Raw genomic sequence first — 24,188 nt, 5'->3', positions numbered from 1 at the left:
CACAATAGCAATTTTAATTATTCTGGAATTTAAGGGTGCTCTAAATTTCCATTCAACAGGGTGAGAATGCTGTATTATTGGAAGTGATAAAAGTTACAGGACACAGAGCTCATTCCCTTTTAAAGTCCACATCCTGATTATATTTTACATTCACTTCTTGATTTCTTCCAACTAGATACGTATTCATTTGCTCAGCTGGAAAAAATTCTTAACATTATGTACTGGCTTTAGGTATGCAGTCTACCAGCTAGTTAACAGGAATATGTAATTAAATATTGCCTTATCAAGAAATGTAAAAAAAGGGTAAGAGTAACTTTGCAACATAGGACTTAAATGAGCGGCTGGTGATTATCAAAATCTGGCACTTAATTGATTTATACTTGGACACTCACAGCTAAATGTCTCTGCCTGTTTTCCTACGTTGTAAATCTAGGACATTACTTATCTACATAGGAAGAGTAATAAATATTAATAGTGTGCTATGATAAACATCCTGCACTTCCAAATCTTACAATAAAACTGCTTCAATTTCACTTGTTTAGCTTTTAGATTTTTAGCTGATCTATTCTTATTTTAAGGAACCTGAACTACTCTAACAGAATCCACATAATTTTTACATTAGTCAAACTGCTTCTTTCTAACTCTGGTTCCAACAGTTATAAAAAGATAATGATAAATTTATGAAGTAGATACAGTCAAACCTGAATTTCTTAAAGTATATACTTAGAATCAGTTATAATTTTTAGATATTCTTTCTTGACAGTCTTTTCCTAAACTTTTGTTGTCCTCTCTAAGTAATATTGCCACATTCATAAATTAGAAATTAAAGACAAAAATGTGAAAACTATAGTAATTTAAGAGAACACAGGTTTTCTACACGCCATTTATATTGGCTACTGAAAATAGTGGAAATAAGTAAATAAATAGCTACCTGTCCAGAAGCGTCTCATGCAAAAATCCATCTTTCCGAGCCTTTTTAAGAATTTTACTGTCTTCTTTACTTATTTTAAGTTTGTGGTCTTGGAAGCTCTGAAATTTCTTTCTGCAAAGAAAATGTCTTCATTGAAAAATACCTCAAACTCTGATTATACACATTTACTATGAAATTTATAAATACTGTTAATTTCTTTTTTACTTATTAAAAAAGTCTAACTGTAGGCCAGGGGCAGTGGCTCATGCCTGCAATCCCAGCACTTTGGGAGGCCAAGGCAGGCAGATCACTTGAGGTCAGGAGTTTGATAACAGCCTGTTCAACATGGTGAAACCCTGCTTCTACTAAAAATATAAAAATTAGCTGAGCATAGTGGCACGTGCCTGTAGTCCCAGCTACTCAGGAGGCTGAGGCAGGAGAATCGCATGAACCTGGGAGGCGAAGGCTGTGATAAGCTGAGATCACGCCACTGCACTCCAGTCTGGGCGACAGAGCAAGACTCCATCTTGGGGAAGGGGAAAAAAAAAGTCTAACTGTATTTTTTTAATAAGCTAGAGCTTCTCAACCAAGGTCAAAGATGACCTCCCTGACCCCTCAAAAGGAGGGCCACTCATTGGGAAGAACCACAAGGCCCCACTTCTATTAGGGCATGCCGGCTGGAGTCCCCCGTGTCCTGGCCCTAGCACAGCCTTTGACTGGCATCACACCCATTCGATGAACGAACAGGGAGACGGACTAACCCGGATGACGTTCGCTTTGAGAGCTGTAGGATGATTCGGAAAACTGAAGCCTTTGAGAACAGCATTGAGCTCAGGGCTCTGTCCCAGAGGCTACTTTGTGTTGCCTCTTCCTGTCCATCGGTTTTAATTTAATTTTGTCAGAGAGGGTCTTGCTCCGTCACCCAGGCTGGAATGCAGTGGTTATCAGAGCTCACTGCAGCCTTGGACTCCTGGGCTCAAACAATCCTCCTGTCTCAGCCTCCCGAGTAGCTTGGCCTACAGGCATGCACCACCATCCCCAATTAATTAGGTAATGTATTTTGAAAGCACTTTGAGAGCACTTCACTGTCAAATCTGTAGGTCTAAAAGGAAAAGAACACATACACATAATTGATTTCACATTGTTTTACATTTCCTTTGTCTTCTTCTGGAATGTCATCTTTTTTCTTGGTTTCTCTTTCAGCACAGGATCTAATCTAGATATTGGAAAAGAGAATCCAATGGGTTACATGTTTATCTCCCACCTTCCCCACTTTACGTATCACATAAGAACATTCGAGATGATTTCTTATGCAGAAGAAAAAATTAACTGATCAGCTATATTCAGAAAAAGGCGGGTTTTGGCTGTGTGTTTTTACTTCACATATTTAATCTATATGAGTAACTGCTACCACATGCTTCCTCCGCAGCCCTTGGGTCAGAAACACTACAGACAAAATTATTTCAAAAACATTTTACACATCAGATCCTGCTAGGCAATAAAGCAATCATTAACTAATTTAATTTTGTCCTCCAAGTGAATACGCTAGGATCAAATTATCCCTAGTAGACAAGTGTTCACTTGATCAGATTGAAAGCTTAAGATCGCTATTTTACATCGCACAGACTATTACCAAATGCATTAAAACTTTTAACATTACACAACTTGTTTTTAATTAATTGGAACCCACCTCTTTTACTAACTTCTTATATCCTCCAAAGTTTGGATAGATATTTACTATCACATGTCATAAGTTAATTGATCTGCATTCAACAATTAGGATCGCCCACAGAACAGGCAATTGGCAGAGGTAAGGACTCACGTCTCCTAAGGATCTCTGTGGCCAGAGTCCAATTCCAGGACTGCTTAGAAAGTGATGACAAATAATGTGTTTGTGCCAATGACATCTTTGTGACAGCTCCGATTAGAGAAGTCCTAGAAGACCTGAAAACATTCCCTGCTACAGCCTGCAACACAATGCTACCTTTAGTAAGAGGGATCTGTGTTCTGGTAGATAAGGCAAGGTCATAAAGGTGAATGGCTGACAGAGATTAGGAGAGCCTGCAATTAAATGGTAAAGGAAAAGAGTCCTAAATAATCACTGTTCAGAGCTTCCAGGTACTTGACTAACCAGAGACCCAGAAATCTTTGCATTTCATCTGAAAACTGCTTTAAATAGTGAAACACACAATCTTTGTACAAGTATTTTTGTCTCTTTGTGTAAGTGCAAAGCACTGCACATATATTTGCAATTGTTGCCTTCAATAACACTTTTGTGATGATATCCAGATGAAAAATAAACATGATACAATAAAATATAAATAAATAAAATTAAAGGTAAGTCACAAACCCATCTGCATTTCCCCAGTGACCTGCTTCCTGAGAAGCAATGCGCCACGAAATATTGAGTGGCTTAGGAGTCAGCTGGGCCTGGGTACACATCCTGTCTTTACCACACCCTGAAATCACTATGTGATTTCCATGAACTGACTGACAAAAACCATGAGGATGTAAGGAGGGTCAGAGGCTGTCTTCCTGTCTGTAAGGCTGAGCTCACATCCACCTCACAGGAGCATCATGGAGATTCCAGACTACAGTGCATGTGCCCGGGTACATGCAATGAAAAAACATAACTAACATTTCACTTCTCTAACAACAATACCTACATTTTAGATTGAAATTGTTTGAGCTTTAGATGTGAAATTATTTGAAATCAAGACTATTGTAAAAAGAAATCAAACATATGACCGGAAATCTAACATGAAGCACGTACAGACATTTGATACAGGCTTTTAAATTACACTGGTAGTAGAGAAAAATGTAACATAAATTTTTATGCTCTAATTATAAGAATGAAGGGCATTTTAGGAAAGGCATTTCCCCCATCTCTTAGAGCCTTCCACTCTGGCCCCCACAATGCGTCACAGAGCAAATCTGGGTCAGACTGGATGCAACCTGTGATTCCCGACAGAGACAAACAAAGCAAGGTTCAGGCTGCTCCCTACTGGGAAGGAATGCCAAGGAACAGAAAAATCATGTGTCAAGAAGGAGGGAGTTATTCTATAGATACATATATTTTTATCATTAAAGATCACTGACTTTTGCTGAGTCTAAAAAATTAAGCCTTAAATATTTTTATCAAATTCCAGCTAACTACCTGATTTATCTAGGTTATATTAACAGTATTATTTAGAATTTCACCTTGATATGAAGATGTCTGTGTAACTTTTACAATGATATAAAACAAAGAGTAGGATTAGGGAGGAAACAGGCCAGTGCCTGGTGCAATGGATAACGCATCTGACTACGGATGAGGGAATTTAGCCTGGAATAAGGAACTTTTATTTCCAGCTTAGTGACACACACAAATTGTAAAAATAAAATAAAAATCATGTTTTATGTGATTCATGTTTTTCCTAACGCAAAGAAGACTGGTATTATTAATAAAAATATTTTTAAAATGTGAGGGCCAAAGCCCCAGAAGTTCTGCTATGATTTTTTTATGTTTCATAGAGTGATTTTCATCACGGAAGCTCAAGCATTACGTAAATACAAATGCATATACCCCTGACCTGCTAATTCTGCTTCTGGAAATTTATCTTCAGGTCCACCTGCACATCTACAAATGGATGCATATTCAATGTTTTGTACTGCAGCACTGTGGATATGAGCAAAAGACTGGAAACAGCCTACATTTCCATCTATAAGAGACTAAACAAATTAAGGTACATCCCTAAAATGAATATTATGCGGCTGTTAAAAAAGAGAGGGAAAGAAAGGAAAAGCAAGAAAAAGAGAAAACCTTCTACGTTCAAACTAATAGTAGAAAATTCTCCAAGATACAATTTTAAGGGAAAAGAAAAATCAAAGTCTGGAAGACTATAGAGGAGGCAAACTTTAGTGTAAAACAGTTGAAAATTATAAATATATTCATGTGTTTATAAAGAAATTTTAGGAGGTTATAAAAAAACAAAACAAAGGGAAAGAGATAGGAACAGGAGCTGGGACACAGGCGAGTAAGACGCATGGCAGGCAGATGTCTTCATATGCTTTTATTTAAAAATGTTGAACCATGTGTACATATTATCTATTTTAAAAATTAGATTTTAAAATACAAGCAAGAAAACAAGAAAACAAAAGCCTAAAAAGATCATGTAGAACTACTCAAAAAAAGATACTAATCCATGGAGATAACGGCAAGGTAGCTCCTAGATGCACTGATTTCTCTATCACATTGTACAAACAAGCCACCAAGTATGCGATTTATAATAAAAAATGAGTCCATCTGAAACACCACATTATAAAAAGCTATTAACTAAATCTTTAAAGTGACAGTAAATGATGATTTAACATTTTAAAGAGATACAGTCACACTGCATGTGTGAATGTAGTTATCTGTATAAAATGTCATAATTACCTTGATCATTTCTTCTTCTCCTGCTGTCTTACTTTTTGCTTCTATGTCCCCAGCTTCATTGCATCTAATAAAGCAGCTATTTGAAGCCAATAAAGCCATTTTCCCCTAAGTGAAACAAAATAACAAAATAGAGAGTCATAAGGATACTTCTTGTAGAAGAAACGTTGTATTTAGACTGAATTAATTTTTCCTCCCTGATTTAAAAATCGCAGAAAAGAACTTAGAGAAAACCTGAAAAATATAATACAAGAACATGCAGAAAAGGACACCAAAATCACCTAGTATTTTACTATTCAAATATTACCATAATAAACACTCTTAGTGTATCTTCCTAGTAGGATTCTAATTAGATGAAGTAGGATTGCTTCCATTCTAAAACATCTATGGTGATATAACTGATTTAGTTCAGTTTGAAAAATTACCTTTAACGACAAGAACATAATTATGAATGCACACTTTATTCAAATACTAGCATTTTAAGTAAAATTTGTTTTCCTCACAATTAGAAAACACGAAAAGGCATATACAATGCCTTTGGTGTTCTGAATTTAAGAATCAATGTCTGAGGGACTTTTGTGTGTGAAAATAAATATTCATATGCTTTTTTAGTTGTTTAATGTTTGATGTATTACACTGCTTTCTATTAAACAAAACTTTAAAAACTGATCTTCTTGTGTATCTAAATCTGGGTTATAAATTTGGTTAGCTTGATTCCCTTAACAAATATAATGTTTATTTATAACTTGTATTTGGTTGATTCTTTTGGAAAACTTGGAATACCATAACATTTAGACAAAATATTTACAATACAATAATTATAAAATATGTATATATTTAATATAAATATGTATATATAAAATGTATAAAATATGTGATATAACTTATATCACATCCAGTTAAAAAGTGCTGATAACATGGATTTAATTTCTTGGTCAAGGTTGCAAGGGCTGGTGGTCTCTCATCTCGATGGCGCCTGCTGAGCCCTGGAACATGCGGCTGTGGTCCAAGGCGATTTAAACCTGTGTCGCAGATTATTCAGCTGAGTCTTTTTGCAACAGAATTTTAAGACCGTCTTTCATTCAAATTTTTGAAACTTAGTGTCCTTCCTAAAAATAAAATGAAATGAACTTTCCTAAAGTGTTGTATTATTAGAACTATCTAGCTCATCATCCTGGCCTTACAATATATTGGCCTTTTCTACTGGTATAACTTTTATTAGAAGTATCTCATCATAACCAGTAGGATCATCTCAAAGGGGCTGTAACACATTAGTGGGTCATGAAATCCATGTAGTGGTTCCTGAATGGTATTGGGGGGAAAAAGAAAAGGGAATACACACAGACACACAGAGGAAGGGGTAAAAGAGAATAAGAAATATCAAGCTGCATAACACATGAACAAGTAAGTATTATTAAGTACAACTCTTGCTTCAGTTATACATATGTGTGTGCTGGGCTGCAATGTAAAAATGCATTTCTCAGTGGCTTGGGTCAAAATAGTTTTCAAGTCACTGACTTAAGATTTTATCCCAGGGGATGAGGAAATTAGTCTAAGTGATTACCTCTTTCTGGGGGGATGTCTGTTTAATTTGTCATCTTAGAAAACACTGCTGAGTTCCTATTTTCAGTTCCTGATTGTATACCACCAAAGCACAACTCAAAGGCTGGGTTTATCTTCTACTTGCTTGTGCCCACTGGTCCTTACTGTTTTTCATATAGTTACCTACTTTTTAAAGACTGTTTAGCACTCACGTACTTTTGTTCAATCTTTACTTCTTACACAAACAGAGAAAGGAAATTATGTATTCTGTACCAACAAAGATTTAACAAAACATCCATATACTACAACTGTCTACTTACTAAAATTAAGAATTAGTATATTATCTTTTTTCTCCTTTTATATTAAAACTATCTTTTCGTACACTATTTGAAGCTTATGAACTGAAAGTCCTTTAGAGATAATTTACTTCAATGAACGATTATTATTTATTTTATGCACAAATTGTCACAACTTGGTCTTAGCTTGCTCCACTGTTCGCTTACAGTCTCTAATGTTTCTGAAAGCATCCATGATTTCTGCTACAAAGAAGAGACTTAGCAACTATTCTGTTTTCCTACTCTGAGACCTAAAATTGACTGGTTCTTTAACGGAAATGAGATCCATATCTAGGCACTAGGGTATAGAGAAATAATTGTGGGCAAAAGTACTAATGCTATTTTTGTTGCACTATATTTTGAGATCTCTTTAAGGCTCTATGTTCTTATTGATTCCAATTTAATGTATACACTATTGCATCCTACTTTTTCTTTTTAAATATATTATGATTGTTACAGACTTTCTGTTACACTGACAGGAAGTTTTTATAAACAGTAACAGCACTTACATTTTGAAAGACTGGTTCCCATTGTTCTCTTGGTCCAATTGCATCTGAACGCCCAACAACAAGCCCATCTGAATTGATACCAAGATACTTTCCATAGCCAGATTTCAGGGCAATTCTGTACATTAATAAGACAGATAAAAGTTAAAAACTGAGAGGAAATTAATTATAGAACATCAAAACAGGACATGTGCATGTGTGTGGGTGTGTACATATCTAAACTTTCAGGCTGGACACATTCCAAGTGTTCAAAAGCTGCATGTGGTTGAGTGGTGACTCACTCTGTAATCTCTGTGCTTTGGGAAGCCAATGGGAGAATTGCCTGAGGCAAGAAGTTCAAGATCAGCCTGAACAACACAGTGAGACCCCATCTCTACAAAAAATTTAAAAAATTAGCTGGGCATGCTGGCGTGCACATGTGATACCAGCTACTGGGGAGGCTGACACAGGAGGGTTGCTTGAGTCCAGAAATTTGAGGTTATAGTGAGCTATGATCACACCACTGCACTCTAATCTGGGTGACAGAGTGAGATTCTGTGCCTTAAAAATAACAAAGCTACATGTGACTAGCTGCTGCCATACTGGACAGTGCAGTTTTAAATTTACAGTTTTGTATTTTGCTTTTTTAATATAAACATTGTACTTATATATTACATTAACAAATATTTTCCAAATTCATCATTCTTCAATTATACTTCTTTAGTTATAAAGTTCAATAATAAATTATTAAAACTTACTTTTTCTGTTATTACAAATAGTTCTATTTACATCTATTTTGTACATAAAACTGATTTATCCTCAGGAAAAATTCCTAGAAATAACTAGATCAAAGAGTATAAACTACAAAGTTCTTATGTCATCAAACTGTTTTCCAGAAAATGCTGTTTCAATTTACATTCTTACTTCAAATTAAAAGAGTATGTTTTGTATCACGAATTTTTTTTTAAACATTATGACTTAAAAAAAAAACTTGAAAACCTGATATGGAAAAAACAGTATCCTATTAATTTGCATTTTAGTATATAACTAGAATAACAATTGTTTTTCTTTTCCTTTCCTTTTTAGTTTTTAGATTATCTGGTTATGTCCCTTGTCCATTTTTCCATTGAGATCTGATTGTTTGCAGTTTTTCTACTGGGGTCATCAGGGCTATGAATTCTGTACAAGATACATATGAAGAGTAAGAACCCACTGTCTATTAAGATTGTTGCAAATATTTTCCTCATTTGTCAGTTAATTTTCTTTACAATCCTTTTTTGTTTATAATTGTAAAGCAGTTTAAAATTATTGAATTTTTTCTTCCTCTGCTTTTATTCTTTATCTTTCACCTTACCAGACTTTCAAAGAAAGTATAAAAATAATCATCTTAATGTGATTTTTTAAAATTCTGATTTCTAATCTTTTACCTTACCGAGACTCTCCTGGGATGCCAGAACTGACTTTTACTCCTTTATACGTTAATGATTATATAACAGAAATTATTATCATATTGATGTAACCAATTACTAAAATATGCAAATTCACTTTCAGTATCTTCTACCCAAAGAATCATTCTATACTTCTGCACAAGGTGAGAATAACAAAGGTTACTTTATAAAATGACTGTAAAAATAGTGAGTAAAAATATTCTTCTGGTCACTATCATTCTGTAACATTCTCTGCTGGTTTCAACAACACTCCTTTTTTTAGTCTTCCTGTTTGTTTTTGTACTTCCCTACAGTGAGTTTAAATATCATAGCAACAGTGAACCAGGTTTTGTACTGTTTGATTTTTTTATTTTTTATTTTTTATTTTTTTGAGACGGAGTCTCGCTCTGTCGCCCAGGCTGGAGTGCAGTGGCCGGATCTCAGCTCACTGCAAGCTCCGCCTCCCGGGTTTACGCCATTCTCCTGCCTTAGCCTCCCAAGTAGCTGGGACTACAGGCGCCCGCTATCTTGCCCGGCTAGTTTTTTTTGTATATTTTTAGTAGAGACGGGGTTTCACCGGGTTAGCCAGGATGGTCTCGATCTCCTGACTTCGTGATCCGCCCGTCTTGGCCTCCCAAAGTGCTAGGATTACAGGCTTGAGCCACCCCGCCCGGCCTGATTTCTTTTTTAATCTGTCTTATTTGGTGTGTGAAATTATTAATCTCCATTTTTTTACATATTTTTTTTTCCAGCCTAGCATTATATATTGACAGGAAATCCACTAGAAGTAGATCACAAAATCTACTTTTCAAAAAAGCTATTTTGTTTTTTATATCAAAATTACTCTGTGGGCTTAAGACAGACACTAAAATTTTTAATGAATACAATTAAATTTTTAAAATAACTGGTTACTAATTATATTACAACATAAGCTCACCTGGAATCAGATAGTTTGACAGCCGTCAACTGCTCTGGGGGACTAGGGCCCTCATCAACTATTGGAGAAAAAACATTTGAAAATAAATTTGACATTTGCTATAAAGATATCATTTTGCTTTAAAAAATATGGCTATTTTCTTCTGCAATTAAATGTAAGAATATTCAGATATGCTGATGTCACTGTAACATTGCATCTTTGGAATCAAGATCTATTTTACCTTCTTTTAACTACAGCGCTAATTTTACATATTGAGTAGGACAGGCTAACATAATGCTTATTTAATAACTTCTGAGATATCTTCCCATTATGTTTTAAAATACAGTCATAAATAAGCACTTATTTAAAAAACTAAATGTTTTCATTTATTCAAGGGATGGCCTTGCTGACCAAATGATACTGTTTTTTATCTTCTAATTACTTTGTATCTCATTAGTGCTTCCTCTAATGGGCTAAAGAAAATGAGGAAACTTCAAATTGTTACCCACACCCAGGTTAGTTTTGGCAATAGGTCTGACTAAAAAAGAAATTCAAACATTTTGACTCAAGTAGGTTTTCTGTTTTCTTTTCACTTACTATTTTAATTATTCATGTTGTTTTGATTTCCAAAGATACTCTTCTGGAACTATACAGAATGTTTTCAAATGTTTGTATTAGAAAGAGGGACTTGCCAATGGCTGGTAAATATTAAGGAAGAAAAAAAACGGAAGAGTCAAATGCAATGGAAAATTTGGAAAATTTTGGAAAAATCTCCTTTGGAAAATGTCTGAAACTAGTTAGAGTTTGGCCTAAGCGAATGAATGTCCTAAAACCTACACTTGTGGCAGCCTCTTCCCTTCCAGACACAAACCTTCTTTGTGTGGAGCTCCCAGGGTAAAAAGGCCATTGTCGAGTGCGTGTATATAGGTTCCCTTATCCATTTCAATGGCTATGGTTCCTGAAATTTCACCAAAGTTTGTTACTGTCCACCAGATTCCTAAAAAATAAAATCAATATTTAAACTTTGTATCTTAGTTTTGACACAGAGTTCTTTTTGTGTTATTATAACTTAGTTTTAAAAACTTTTTGTTTTGCAGTTGTAAGAAATAATACAAAGATCTCACATATCCCTTACTCACTTTGTCTCAATGATGACATCTCACATAAGTATCACACTGTCAGAATCAGGAAATTGACACTGGTATAATCCATGAACCTTACTCAGATTTCACCAGTTTTACATGTACTTGTTTGCATGTATGTGCACAGATTCATGCGACTACCAGTACAGTCAGGAATAGGTTTTTAAAATACAGAATAGCAACATACAGCCAGGCATGGGGGTGCATGTCTGTAATCCCAGCTACTTGGGGAGCTGGGGAAAGAGGATCACTTGAGCCCAGGAGTTCAAGGTTATAGTGAGCTATGATCTCGCCACTGCACTCTAGCCTGGGTGACAGAGCAAGGTCCTGTCTCAAAACAAGACCAAAACAAAAAAGGCAACATGTGAAGGTACAAAGTGATACCCAGAGAACGGTCTCTCATGATAGACCCCAGCCATCTATTCATGCCTGCTTTCCAGAGGCAATGCCCATCATAACATTTCTTAGAAATGCCCCTACAGGAAGACTTTCTAGCATAGTAATCTTTTTTTTTTTTTTTTTTTTTTTTTTTTTTGAGACGGAGTCTCACTCTGTCGCCCAGGCTGGAGTGCAGTGGCACAATCTCGGCTCACTGCAACCTCCGCCTCCCAGGTTCAAACAATTCTCTGCCTCAGCTTCCCGAGTAGCTGGGGCTACAGGTACCCGCCACCATGCCTGGATAATTTTTCTGTATTTTTAGTAGAGAAGGGGTTTCCCCATCTCGGCCAGGCTGGTCTTGAACTCCTGACCTCGTGATCCACCTGCCTCGGCCTCCCAAAGTGCTGGGATTACAGGTGTCAGCCACTGTGCCTGGCCAGTAATCTTAACTATGATTTTAGATTGAAAGCAAAATGAGCAGAATCTATGTCTATGTATACTAATTTCCAATTTGCCAACAGCAATGTTAGACCCTAGGAACAATTAGCTCAGCAGTTGTTATAAAAGTTTATATCTTAATGTTAAAAAACATCCTCAAACCCCCTCCTAAATTGTACTTTAGCTACAGCAGAAATAAGTCAATCATTAACTGGGTATGACATATTAAGGAATTCTTGTTCATTTTACAAGGTCTGATAATGACACAGTATAATGTATAAAAGAACAAAACAGATGATGAGAGAAAGACATACCATGTTAAGAAATGCACATTTACATACTTATGGGTAAAATGACATATCATCTGTGATTTTACTTAAAATTTCTAGGAAAAACTGTGTGTGGGTGTGTGCGTAAATGAAATGAGATTGGCAAAATACTGACAATTAATGCTGGGCCCCGGGCACATGGGGGACTCATATTCCTCTATGTATGGATTAGTTTGGATATTTCCATAATAAAAAGGTTTTAAAGATTCAGTTAATTCCACTGCACAAAATTTTCTATTCAACTAAACATTTCATGCTTTTCATAACAAATTTTAAAATACATAAAATTTTAGCTAAAATGAAGTTGGACCCTTACCTAATACCAAATACAAAAAGTAACTTAAAATAGACCAAAGACCTAAATGTAAGAGCTGAAGTTAGAAACCTTTTAGAAGAAAATGGGAAAAGCTTCATGACCATGAATTTGGCAATTATTTCTTGCATAGAACATCAAAGGCACAGGAACAAAAGAAAACACAGGCAAACTGGACTTCATCAGAATTAAAACCTTTCGTGCATCAAGAACCACTGTCAACAGAGTAAAAGGCAACCCAGAGAATCGAGAAAATATTTGTAAACTGCATACGTTATAAGGAATTAATATTCAGACTATATAGAGAACTTCAAAAAGACAAATATCACAATTCAAAACTGGGCAAAGGATGTACACAGACATTGCTCCAAACGTGATGTACAAATGGCCAATGAGCACTTGAAAAGATGATTAGCATCACTAGTCACCAGGGAAACGTAAATCAAAACCACAATACAATACCACTTCACACCCATGAGAACAGCTAGTATCAAAAAAACAAAAAACAAAAACAAAAACCAAGAAAACCAGAAAAACAAATGTTGGGCAAGATGCAGAGAAACTGAAACCCGATGCAATGCTGGTGGGAAGGTAAAACGGTGCATGTATTTAAATGTCACTGAAGTGTACACTTAAAAATAGAAAAACTGGCAAATCTTATATTCTGTATATTTTACCTCCACACACACACAAAACCAATGGAGAAAAAGAAAATCAAAATTAAAATTTCAGCCAAAGATGATTAGAAAGCAGTAAAACTAACGAGCAATTTAGATGCCTGAGTTGTCTTATAGCTACAATTGTTTTCAATAAAAGAAATAATGCTTTATTCAGAATCATTATGAACAGTGTTATGATTAGTAAGTCTTTCTTATAAATGTAATAGTTAATGATTTTAAGTTCGTTTTATTTTGTATGTTCTATGCCACGTTGATCAAGTACACTTAATATTAAATAAAATCATTTAAATATAGTATCTCATTAATGTTTTGCAAATGAAGAAGAAATTTCTGGCAGACAAGCTCCTCAAAATTTTCACACTCTGTTCAAGTAGGGAAATGATACAGTAACACTACTTATAATTTGTGAACTGAAAAAGAAATAACTTTGAGCAGATGCCAGTATTTTTTCTCAATGGGATTTCAAAGAATAAGAAAGCTAAACATAGTATCATCAAGAATTAAATGTGAGCTATTCTGCCTATTTTCTGCAAGTGGCCTACATTCAACCCTCAGAAGTATGCTTGTACGTTTAATGACTAAAGTAACAGAACATAATACTCATCAGTGCCACTCTGGGGGTTTCAGCTGTGAAAAAGCAGTGGACCCTAAGAACAGTGGGCATGGAAGTTGCCTGTCTCTATGTCAGGTTACAGCTCAAGCTCCTGTCTCTACGTCAGGTTACAGCTCAAGCTCCTATCTCTACATCAGGTTACAGCTTAAGCTCCTGTCTCTACGTCAGGTTACAGCTCAAGCTGCTGTCTCTACGTCAGGTTACAGCTCAAGCTGCTGTCTCTACGTCAGGTTACAGCTCAAGCTCCTATCTCTACGTCAGGTTACAGCTTAAGCTCCTGTCTCTATCTCAGGTTACAGCTCAAGCTGCTGTCTCTACGTCAGGTTACAGCTCAAGCTGCTGTCTCTACGTCAGGTTACAGCTCAAGCTGCTGTCTCTACGTCAGGTTACAGCTCAAGCTGCTGTCTCTACGTCAGGTTACAGCTCAAGCTGCTGTCTCTACGTCAGGTTACAGCTCAAGCTGCTGTCTCTACGTCAGGTTACAGCTCAAGCTGCTGTCTCTACCTCAGGTTACAGCTCAAGCTGCTGTCTCTACGTCAGGTTACAGCTCAAGCTGCTGTCTCTATGTACAGTTACAGCTCAAGCTCCTGTCTCTACCTCAGGTTACAGCTCAAGCTGTGTCTATGCTGCAGATGCCTAAGTTGAATTTGAGAATCCGCTCTAAAACATTAATTGCTATTTAGACACAGGCTTAAAGTTATTTCCTTTTAAACCTTAGGCAGATGGTCAAATACCCCTGCTGTGTTGTCTCACAATGCGTAACAAAGCTTTTCACATATTTTCACATAGTTTAGGATGTTTACATGTCTGGCTTGCCTGTAATCCCAGCACTTTGAGAGGTGGAAGCAGGAGAATCACTTAAGCCCAGGAGTTCAATATCAGCCTAGGCAACAAAAGGACATCCCCATCTCTACAAAAAAATTAAGAAATTAGCGATTGTGGTGGTACAAGCCTGTGGTCCCAGCTACTCAGGAGTCTGAGGTGAGAGGACTGCGTGAGCCCGTGAGGTTGAGGGTGCACTGAGCCATGATCACATCACTGCACTCCAGCCTGAGCAACAAAGCAAGAGCCTGTCTCAAAACAAAACAAAACAAAACAAAACAAAACAAAACAAAAAAAGCAAACAAAGGCTCAATGCACCAGTGTCATGGCTGATGAGACATGACCAGGGCACCCTCACTCCAGCATCAAGGCCGTGTGACAGCTCCCCTCACCTTCTGACCAACCCAGGGCTTCTGTGCTAAGGGCCCCCTTAAATCTCTACCTTCGTTATGTGCTCAGCACAAAGGAATGACGTATCTTAGATTTGGAAATGGAATTTTCTTCCCCAATTTCACTGTAGTCTAAGTACCCTTCACAGACCTTCTATTAACCCACAGCTTACTTAGCTTTAGTTCCTGGGTAAATAAAATGTATGTGTTTTGCAAACTACGATGTTATAAGTCCAGCTGTTTCTTAATCTAGCAGAGCTCAGTGAAACTCTTTGCTTACAGACATGCTTGTTTTTATTAATGTCACACTTGGTTTTCTCCATGTGAAAGACAGAATTTCTTTCATCCTATTTACTAATCCCTTCAGATCCTTGTGAGGAACCAACAGAACAACTTTACAAAATTAAAAGGTTTTCTTTCCCTTCACAAATAGGCACATGCTTACTTACATGGTAAGTTTAGAAAATCTACAATGCAAAAGAAGGTGGAAGGACAAAGAGAAAAAGACGTAGGACAAAGAGAAAAAGACGTAGAAGGACTTCCTCTTCCAGCCAAGATGGACTTGCCCTCCCACCATGACCAACGAGAAAACTGAAACTGGATAGAATATTTGAGAAAACTGTTTTCGGGGATTGGAACACAGGCAGAACAGGACTGTGATATCTAAGAACAGGAAAACACAGGAGGCAAATCTCACACAAACTTCTGTTTTCTGCCCAATGGCAGTTTCTTAACCACACGGAGAGGTAGAGACCTCCAAGAATGAGGCAATGTCACTGAGCTGAGAATCTTGCAGTGCTAAAATGTTGAGAGTTTATAGAATACAGTACTGGAGAAGAGGGAACTACACAGAGGTGAGGCCTCAAAAGAGTATGCAAAAGTTCTCTGCACATCTGTGGCCAAGGGCTGGGGGTAGCGCATGCAGAAGGCAGGCTCCACAAGGCCTCTGCAGAGCAGCTGGCACTGCTGAGGGCTGACTGGAGACACCAGAGATCACACAAATTTGGGACACAGCAGAGTGGAGAGAACTCACCAAGTACACGAAGCACATGTTGTTGAGGCCCATGAGGATGGACCTTTCCTAGAGTAAGAGTCACAGTCTAAGTCTACAGGCAAAACCCTAATAAATAAGTACAAACAAACAAAGCCCCAGGCTTGACAGAAGCAAAAGGGTGGTCAAATAATTTAACTAGGCATCAAGACATTTAACAGAAATAAAGGTTAAAATATTACGAAAATGAAAGACTGAATTTATAAGGAGGACTTAATTCTAAATGTGTACACATGAGAGCTTCAAAATACTTCAAGCAAAAACTGCTCAAGTAGACAGATCTAGAATTACAGTTGGAGATTTTAACATAACTTTCAATACATTGTAGGATTAGTAAAGTCAGTAAGGACACAGAATATGTGGCTAATCACGGGATAACTGACATCTAAAAACACTGAACCGGCCAGGCACCGTGGCTCATGCCTGTAATCCTACAACTTTGGGAGGCCGAGGCAGGCGGATCACCTGAGATCAGGAGTTTGAGACCAGCTTGGCCAATGTGATGAAATGCCGTCTCTATTAAAAATATAAAAAGAATTAGCCAGGCCTGGTGGCAGGTGCCTATAATTCCAGCTACTCTGGAGACTGAGGTAGAATCACTTGAACCTGGGAGGCGGAGGTTGCAGTGGGCTGAGATTGCGCCACGGCACTCCAGCCTGCTGGGCAACAGAGAGAGACTCCATCTCCAACAAAAAAAAAAAAAAACAAAAAAAAACAAAAAACCCTGAACCAACATCTGCAGAATACACATTCTTTTCAAGTGCACATGGAAATTTACTAAGAAAGTATACTTACTAAGAAAGTATACCATACTGTGAATGAACTAGAAATCAGCAACAATAACATATCTATAATACCTCCATGTAGTAGAAATTAAAAACATACACTTTTAAATAACTCATGGGTCCATGAAAAGAAAAATCACAAGGAAAACTAGATAGTATTTTGAATGGAATGAAAATGAAAACAAAATGTGTTGACTATAACTAAAACTAAAATGGAATGAAGAGCTCTAACTCCCTTCTTAAGAAGCTATAAAACAAGAGCAAAGTAAACTGAAAATAAGTTAAATGGACGAAAAAAAAAAGATTGAAAATAAATGAAATAGAAAATGAAAAAAAGAGAAAATAAGTAAAACAGAAACAAGCTTGTCCAACCTGAGGGCTGCATGTGGCCCAGGCCAGCTCTGAATGCAGCCCAACACAAATTCATAAACTTTCTTGAAATATTAGGAGATTTTTTTGCCTTTTTTTTTTTTTTTGGCTCATCAGCTTATCGTTAGTGTATTTTATGTGTGGTCTAAGACAATTCTTCTTCCTCCATTGTGGCCCCGGGAAGCCAAAAGACTGAATACCCCTGTACTGAAAGATCATTAATGATCTAAAATAAATGATCTTATAAAGATAAACAAATTGATAAACCTGCAGCTAGACTGACTGATACAGCAAAAAATAGCAAAAACATAAATGACCAATATGAAGAGACTACAATACAGATCAGATTCTACAGACATTAAAAGGATATTAAAGGAGTATTCTGAACAATTTTCTGCCAATAAATCCAACAACTTAGATGAAATGAAATTTTCTTAAAAGACACAAATTACCAAAACTGACACAACAGAAAAATCTGAAAATCTCTCTTAAAAATTTTTAATTTTCCCACAAAAAACTAAAACCAAACCAAATAAAACCCTCTAGGTTCAGACGACTTCACTAGTGAATTCTATCAAACATGTAAAGAAGAAATCATACCCATCTTACATAGGTATTTCCAAAAACAGGGAAGGAGAGAGCACTTTCCATCTCATTTTATGACACCCAATTATCACCTTGACACCAAAATCAAATAAAGACATTACAAGAAAAGGAAACAGAAGTCAGCATCTCCCATCAACACCAATGAAGAAAGCTTAAAAAAAAAAAATCATATCTAGCAAAATCCCGAAGGACGAGGCACCACAACCACGTGGGGTCTACCCCAGGGATGTAAAGTTAGTTTGGTTGAAAATGAAACCAATGTAATTCATTGGTAGAAAGAAGAAAGCTGTATAATCATCTCAACAGATACAGAAAGAGGCATTTGACGGCATTAAACACCGTTATGATAAAAACTCCCAAGAATCAAAGTTTAAAAAGAATGTCCTCATTTTGATAAAGGTTTTCTCTGCAGATCCTACAGACATCATACCATATGGTGGATTACTGAAAGCTTTCTGCCTAAGCTTGGGAACAACGCAATTATGCCCAATCTCATGACTTCTGTTCAACACTATAGAAGTCCTGGACAGTATAATAAACCAGTAAAAAGAAAGACAAGACATAAGGATTAGAAAGAAAGGGGCAAAATGATAGTCACAGGAAACATTGCAAATTTCTTAGTTTTCTATATAAACAAACCTCTAGAATTAATAAGTGAAACACACTTATCAGACTACAAAGTCACCATACAAAAATCAATTGTATATCTACATACTGACAGCAAACAATTGGAAAATCAAATTCAAAAGTTCTATTGACAGTAGTGTAAAATTATAAAATATTTAAGAATAATTTTTTTTTATTGGTGTATTGGTGGCTTATGGATTAAGTGACATCATTAATTAATTAGTTCAACAAATACTTACTGAAAAGTGGTGAGCTAAGCAAGTAAGAATAAATTTTTAAACAGGCATGCAAGACTGCTACATTGAAAATTATGAAATATTGAGGCCCAATATTAAGATGTTGCTTCTCCCCCAAATGATCTGGATTCAATACAATTCTCCAAGAAAATCCAACAGGTTTCACTGTAGAAATTAACAGTTATTAAGTACAAAGTTGGAGGACTCACACTACCAGATCTCAAGACTTCATGAAATTATAGCAATAAAGATAAATATATCAACAGAAAAACAGACAAACGTATCAACAGAACAGAGTCCAGAAATAGACCAATACATAGAAAGTTAATTGATTTTTTATGAAGATACCAAAGTGGATTAACAGAAAAAGGAAACAACAGTGGTGCTGGAACAACTGGCTATCAAGATGTTAAAAAAAAAAAAAAGTAAATCTTGAAACCGAACTCACACCATGCCAAAAATTAATTTGAGATGAATGACAGATTTAATGTAAAAACTAAAACTATGATGCTTCTAAAAGAAAATGCAGAATATTTTCCTGACTTTGGAGTAAGCAAAGATCTCTTAGATCAAAGATAAGGCAGTAACCATAAAAGGAAAAAAAATAAACTGAGCTTTATAAAAATTAAAAGCTTCTGACCATTCTGGCTAACATGGTGAAACCTAGTCTCTACTAAAAATACAAAAAATTACCCAGGTGTGGTGGCGGGTGCCTGTAGTCCCAGCTACTCGGGAGGCTGAGGCAGGATAATGGCGTGAACCTGGGAGGTGGAGCTTGCAGTAAACTGAGATTGAGCCACCGCACTCCAGCCTGGGTGACAGAGTGAGACCCCGTCTCAAAAAAAAAACAAAAAAAAGCTTCTGCTCATCCAAAAACCACCATTAAGAAACCGAAAAGGTAAAACTCAGACTGGGAGAAAAGACTGATAACACCATTAACTCTTGGCAAGGATGTAACTGGAGCAGTAATTCATTCTTAGTGGGAGGGTAAAATGGCAGAACCACTTTAGAAAATTTTGGGCAGTTTCTTATATAGTTAAACATTCACCTATCCTTTGACACAGCAATTCCACATCTACATATCTACCCTAGACATTTACCGGAATTTTAGAATTGTTGATTTGCCATTTCAAAAGCAATGATTCTTCCAGAACATTGGCTTTATACCATTCCATATTTTTATAAATTTTTTAAGTTATCATAATTTATGAAGATTCAAAATGCAACTTGCCAAGGTTTAAAAGAGAAAAAAAAAGTATAGAAAGAACTAAACGGAAAACAGGCTGGTTAAGTGAGGTTGGGTCAGTTTATTTCTAGCATCATTTACAGGCTACCCTGATGTTGTATTTAATATTTTCATTAACTTCAGAGTTCACAAAATAACGATTTTCTTCCTGTGAAGATACTTCCTTTAAGAGACAACTGACTTCTACAATTAAAATGTATACATGTTCAAAGAAAATAACTTGTAAAATATTATTTGGTTGAAAAACATTTACATTAGGCCTTTAAAATTATGCATCAGAATCTCCGGTTATTAAGCAGTCTAATGGTGCCTACTAAGTCAGAGAGATATAATTCTCCCCTGTGCTTTGTTCTGATAATGAAGTAAAGGCATCAGTACCATCTACTGTGCTAAAGAATAAATGGAATTTACAACTGTAGGTAATATTTAAGCACTTTAAGACAAATATGAATACGTCATAAATTTCTAACTAGGAAAATATTTTCAATGAGATCTCAAGAAATGTTAACTTTTTTCAGAATAGAGTACTGAAAACTGACTCACCAACAATATCAAGTTGGGTTTCTTCATCTTCTTCTCTTTTTCTCTTCTTATCTTTGCTCTTTTTCTTCTTACTACCGGACATAATTTATATAGATGAGTTTAGGTATATTGATTTGTATGATAAATAAATATAAGATTGAAACCTGGAAGTCTTCTAAGCTGTTTCATTTATAAATTACTGATTTAAGATGACTTACATTGCTATGCCCTCTTAAGTACAGTACTGAAAGATTGCTTCAGGCTTTATACATATTACTTTAGAGTTCAAAGCAGATTCCAGAGCCACACGGCCAGATTTTAAATCCTGATTCTGTAACTTCTTAGCTCGGTGATTTCTGGAAAAGGTACTGAATCTCTCTGTGAGGCTGTTTCCCCACTTACAAAATTAGGATAATAACTTAAACTAACTCTTAAGGTTACTGTGAGGATTAAGAGGTAATATGTACCTTCATACATTGCTGGTGCAAATGTAAAATGGTGCAGCATCCGCAGAAAACAGTTTAGGGTTCCTCAAAAAGTTAGAGTTACCATACGACCCAGCAATTTGACTCCTAAGTATGTATACCCAAGGGAAATGAAAACATACACCCCCAAAAATACTTACATAAGAATATTCACACTAACATTAGTCACAACAGCCAAAAACTAGAAACAACCCAAATGTTCATCAACTGATGAATGGATGAACAAACTGTGTTACATCCACACAATGGAATACTACACAGCCATAAAAAGGAACAAGTGCTACAACAATGATGAACCTCAAGAATGTTATAAGTGAAAGAAGCCAGATACAAAAGGCCACATGTTGCATGATTTCTTTCTTAGAAAATATTCAGAATAGGCAATTTCACATAGTCAGCAGATTAGAGGTTGCCAAGGACCAGGAGAAGGGGAGGATGGGATGTGACTGCTTTAATGGGCAGGAGGAGGTTTCCTTCTGGGATGATGAAAATGCTGAGCAACTAGACAGTGGTGAACCTCTTGAATATATACTAAAAACCACTGACTGTACAAAAGGGTGAATTTTACAATTATGAATTACATCTCAATAAAAAAAGAAAAAAACAAGGGCGATTTGAAAAAAGTTAATGTGCCTACAATTTCTTGGCGCATTGGAAGTGCTTGCTACATAAGCATTAATTATGATTATTATGATAATCTTAAGATATTTTGTCTGCATTTTCATCATAAAGTTTTCAGAAAATACCTCTCCTCTCCTCCCAGGAAATTCACAGAGTAAAAATTTCACATTCCTTCCGGATAAACCTGCCATTTATTCTGGCATCTTCATGGGGCCAGACTCCCAGACAGGGTTCTCAAGGGCAGTGGCTTCAACTCACTCCTTGATACCTTCTTTCCATTTCGCCTAAAAATGTCAAAACCTCTGTTTATCACAGAGACCAGGGAGAAATACTCAACATTTGTATGTACAGTCAACTGCGGGCAAATTTGCCAGTTAAAAAAGAAGCGGGGATATGAGTGCACAGGTATTTTTCCCTAAAAAGCTAATAAATTACTACTACGACCTCCTCCTCACATTTGGCTCAATTTGTTTACTGTATATATGTTCTCTCATTTAATCCTCACAGTCTTCTAAAAGTATAAACAATCGTCTGAAAATATAAATGTGTAAACGGAGGTTCAAAGATATTTGGTCTTTTAATGAGTAAATCGAAGTTCAGACATATTAACCAATTTGCCACAAATTACAAAATTAGTAAATGACAGTGCAGGTTCGAGCCCATATCCCTATCAAAGCCCATATACACTTCAACTACTGTGTGATTCATCCTCGTTTCACTCTACAAATTAGGTTAGAAAAAACTAATCAAGAACTTTTCCAGGAAGAGAAGAGACAATGGAGAAAATAATAAGCCCTAATAAAGGAAATTATTATCAAGAACTACGAGATCAGACTAATGCAGACCCACCAGGCAGAGGCCTGGAGAGATGCCTCAGGGGACCCAAACTCGTGGGTAGGGGCGACGGGTCACCCGCCGTCTACCCTGTTTCCAGGGCCGTCCGCGCGGGAGGCGGCCCCTCTCTGCACAGGCGCCGGGAACCGCGGCCCAGCCTCTGTCCAGCCCGGACAGGGGCCAGGGCGAAGCCTGGGAGGCCACAAAGCCGGCCCTCCGCGCCACGGCTTCCACCGGACTCGCGGGGCTGGAGTGCGTCCGAGAAGAACGGAGGAGGCCCCCGCCCGAGCTCCAGGACCCACCTCTTCGCCTTGGTTCCCTTGAGCACGAGCTTGGTAGACTTCACATAGGAGTACTCGGCCATGGCTCCGGGAGACTTCTGCGCTGAGAGGCTGAAGCCGGCTCAGGACGTGTATGCGACCCGGAGCAGCACCTTGGCGGGGAAGAACAGAAGTGGAGGCGAAGTCAACACTGCCTGACAGCGTACGTTTCTCCAGAACCCGCCTCCGTCTTCACCCGAACGGTGAATGGCTAAGAGCTCCACTTCCGGGTGTCTGCCGGGGAAACTACGGCGGCCGCAGAGGGCCGAAAGCTGTCCGCGCGCAGCTGCTCCCTGGCGCCCTCTCGAGGAGCCCCTGAGGATTCGCGCCTCCAGAGGGGAGGAAAGCCCGCCGGAGGCTCTGACGACTGGCGGGCTGGCATCGGGTCTTCGCGGGGGCGGGAAGCGGCCCCGGCTGCCCTCGCTGTCCTGCGGCGGCGCGGCTGAAAGCACTGGCCACTCGTGCGCGCGTCACTTGGGGCTGTGCGTAGCGCGACGGTGTGTGCAGGAAACAAGCAGGAAATACCCTAAAATAGAATTAAGCGCCACGTTGCGGGCTGCGGACGTCGCGAGTGCTGTGGGAATGTGGGCTGAGGTGGAGAGTTATGGAGGCGCGTGTTACAGGCCCAGGGGTCAGGAGAAGCCTAATCGTGGAGGCGGCATCTGAGGAGGGTCTTGAACGCTGGGCAGGCTTTTGCCTGACGGAGATGGAGGAAGCGAGTCCCGTCTGTTGGAGGAAACAGGGCGGAGGCGTGGAGGGAGCCGTGCAGCGCTGGTGTGAGGAGCAACAAGCAGGCCAGGCCTGTAAAGCAGAGTGATGGGAACCTGGATAGAGAGGGCAAGTCGGGGTCCTGTGGTCGCTGAAGAATTTGAATGAAATCAGTAAACAGGTGAGAGGGATCAATCGCAAGAGCATGGGATGAAACGAGGCGTCGTCCGTGGTGATTCCTCTACAGCGGTGGGTATTATTAATCGCGTATGTGACACCGAAACCACCCCACTCAAGCTGTGGCTCTTGCCCTAAAGTAGAAAACAGAGACCAGTTGGGTTCCAAGCATCCACGAAGATCTTATTAAACTCGTGATCCCTGGTGGCACCATCGACTCAGGACTGGCCCATCTCAAACCTGACTCAGAAAGAAAACCGTCACAGTGTGCAGAGATGAGCCTCCTTACCCACTATCATAACGTATTTTCCGGTATTTTCACCGTGCTGCGCTTCCTAATCCCCACTCCACAGCAATCCACATGCCGTGATGCCCGGAGGCATTAGCAAAGGAGACACACAGGGGCTCTTCACGTTGGCTTTCCAGGGTTTTGATGAAAATCTCAATTTCCTCATCTCTTACATTGTG

The 24,188-nt window shown here is 37.9% G+C and overlaps 3 protein-coding genes across 3 annotated transcripts in view; 2 read left to right on the top strand and 1 right to left on the bottom strand.

Annotated features, from left to right (window-relative positions):
* LOC119622465 (uncharacterized) overlaps window positions 1-4,674 on the top strand; it is a 13,637-nt gene extending 8,963 nt beyond the window's left edge. The window contains exon 3 of the mRNA XM_073017792.1: window positions 4,516-4,674. The gene's annotated coding sequence lies outside the window, so the exon portion shown is untranslated. The remainder of the gene's footprint in view (window positions 1-4,515) is intronic.
* FRG1 (FSHD region gene 1) overlaps window positions 1-23,066 on the bottom strand; it is a 23,416-nt gene extending 350 nt beyond the window's left edge. Inside the window, exons 1-8 of the mRNA XM_008000520.3 lie at window positions 22,818-23,066; window positions 20,597-20,667; window positions 10,901-11,026; window positions 10,051-10,108; window positions 7,711-7,825; window positions 5,328-5,432; window positions 2,035-2,126; window positions 932-1,042 (exon numbers count right to left, since the gene is read on the bottom strand). Of these exons, the coding sequence (XP_007998711.1) occupies window positions 932-1,042; window positions 2,035-2,126; window positions 5,328-5,432; window positions 7,711-7,825; window positions 10,051-10,108; window positions 10,901-11,026; window positions 20,597-20,667; window positions 22,818-22,879 (740 nt within the window). The 5' untranslated portion in view covers window positions 22,880-23,066. The remainder of the gene's footprint in view (window positions 1-931; window positions 1,043-2,034; window positions 2,127-5,327; window positions 5,433-7,710; window positions 7,826-10,050; window positions 10,109-10,900; window positions 11,027-20,596; window positions 20,668-22,817) is intronic.
* Window positions 23,043-24,188, top strand: part of LOC140712057 (uncharacterized) — an 80,506-nt gene continuing 79,360 nt past the window's right edge. Inside the window, exon 1 of the mRNA XM_073017794.1 lies at window positions 23,043-24,188. Coding sequence (XP_072873895.1) covers window positions 23,043-23,501 — 459 coding nt within the window. The 3' untranslated portion in view covers window positions 23,502-24,188.

Source organism: Chlorocebus sabaeus, chromosome 7 (genome assembly GCF_047675955.1).
Source record: "Chlorocebus sabaeus isolate Y175 chromosome 7, mChlSab1.0.hap1, whole genome shotgun sequence".
Classification (NCBI taxonomy): domain Eukaryota; kingdom Metazoa; phylum Chordata; class Mammalia; order Primates; family Cercopithecidae; genus Chlorocebus; species Chlorocebus sabaeus.
The sequence above is the reverse complement of the archived record's forward strand: the minus strand, read 5'-3'. Positions and strand labels throughout refer to the sequence as shown.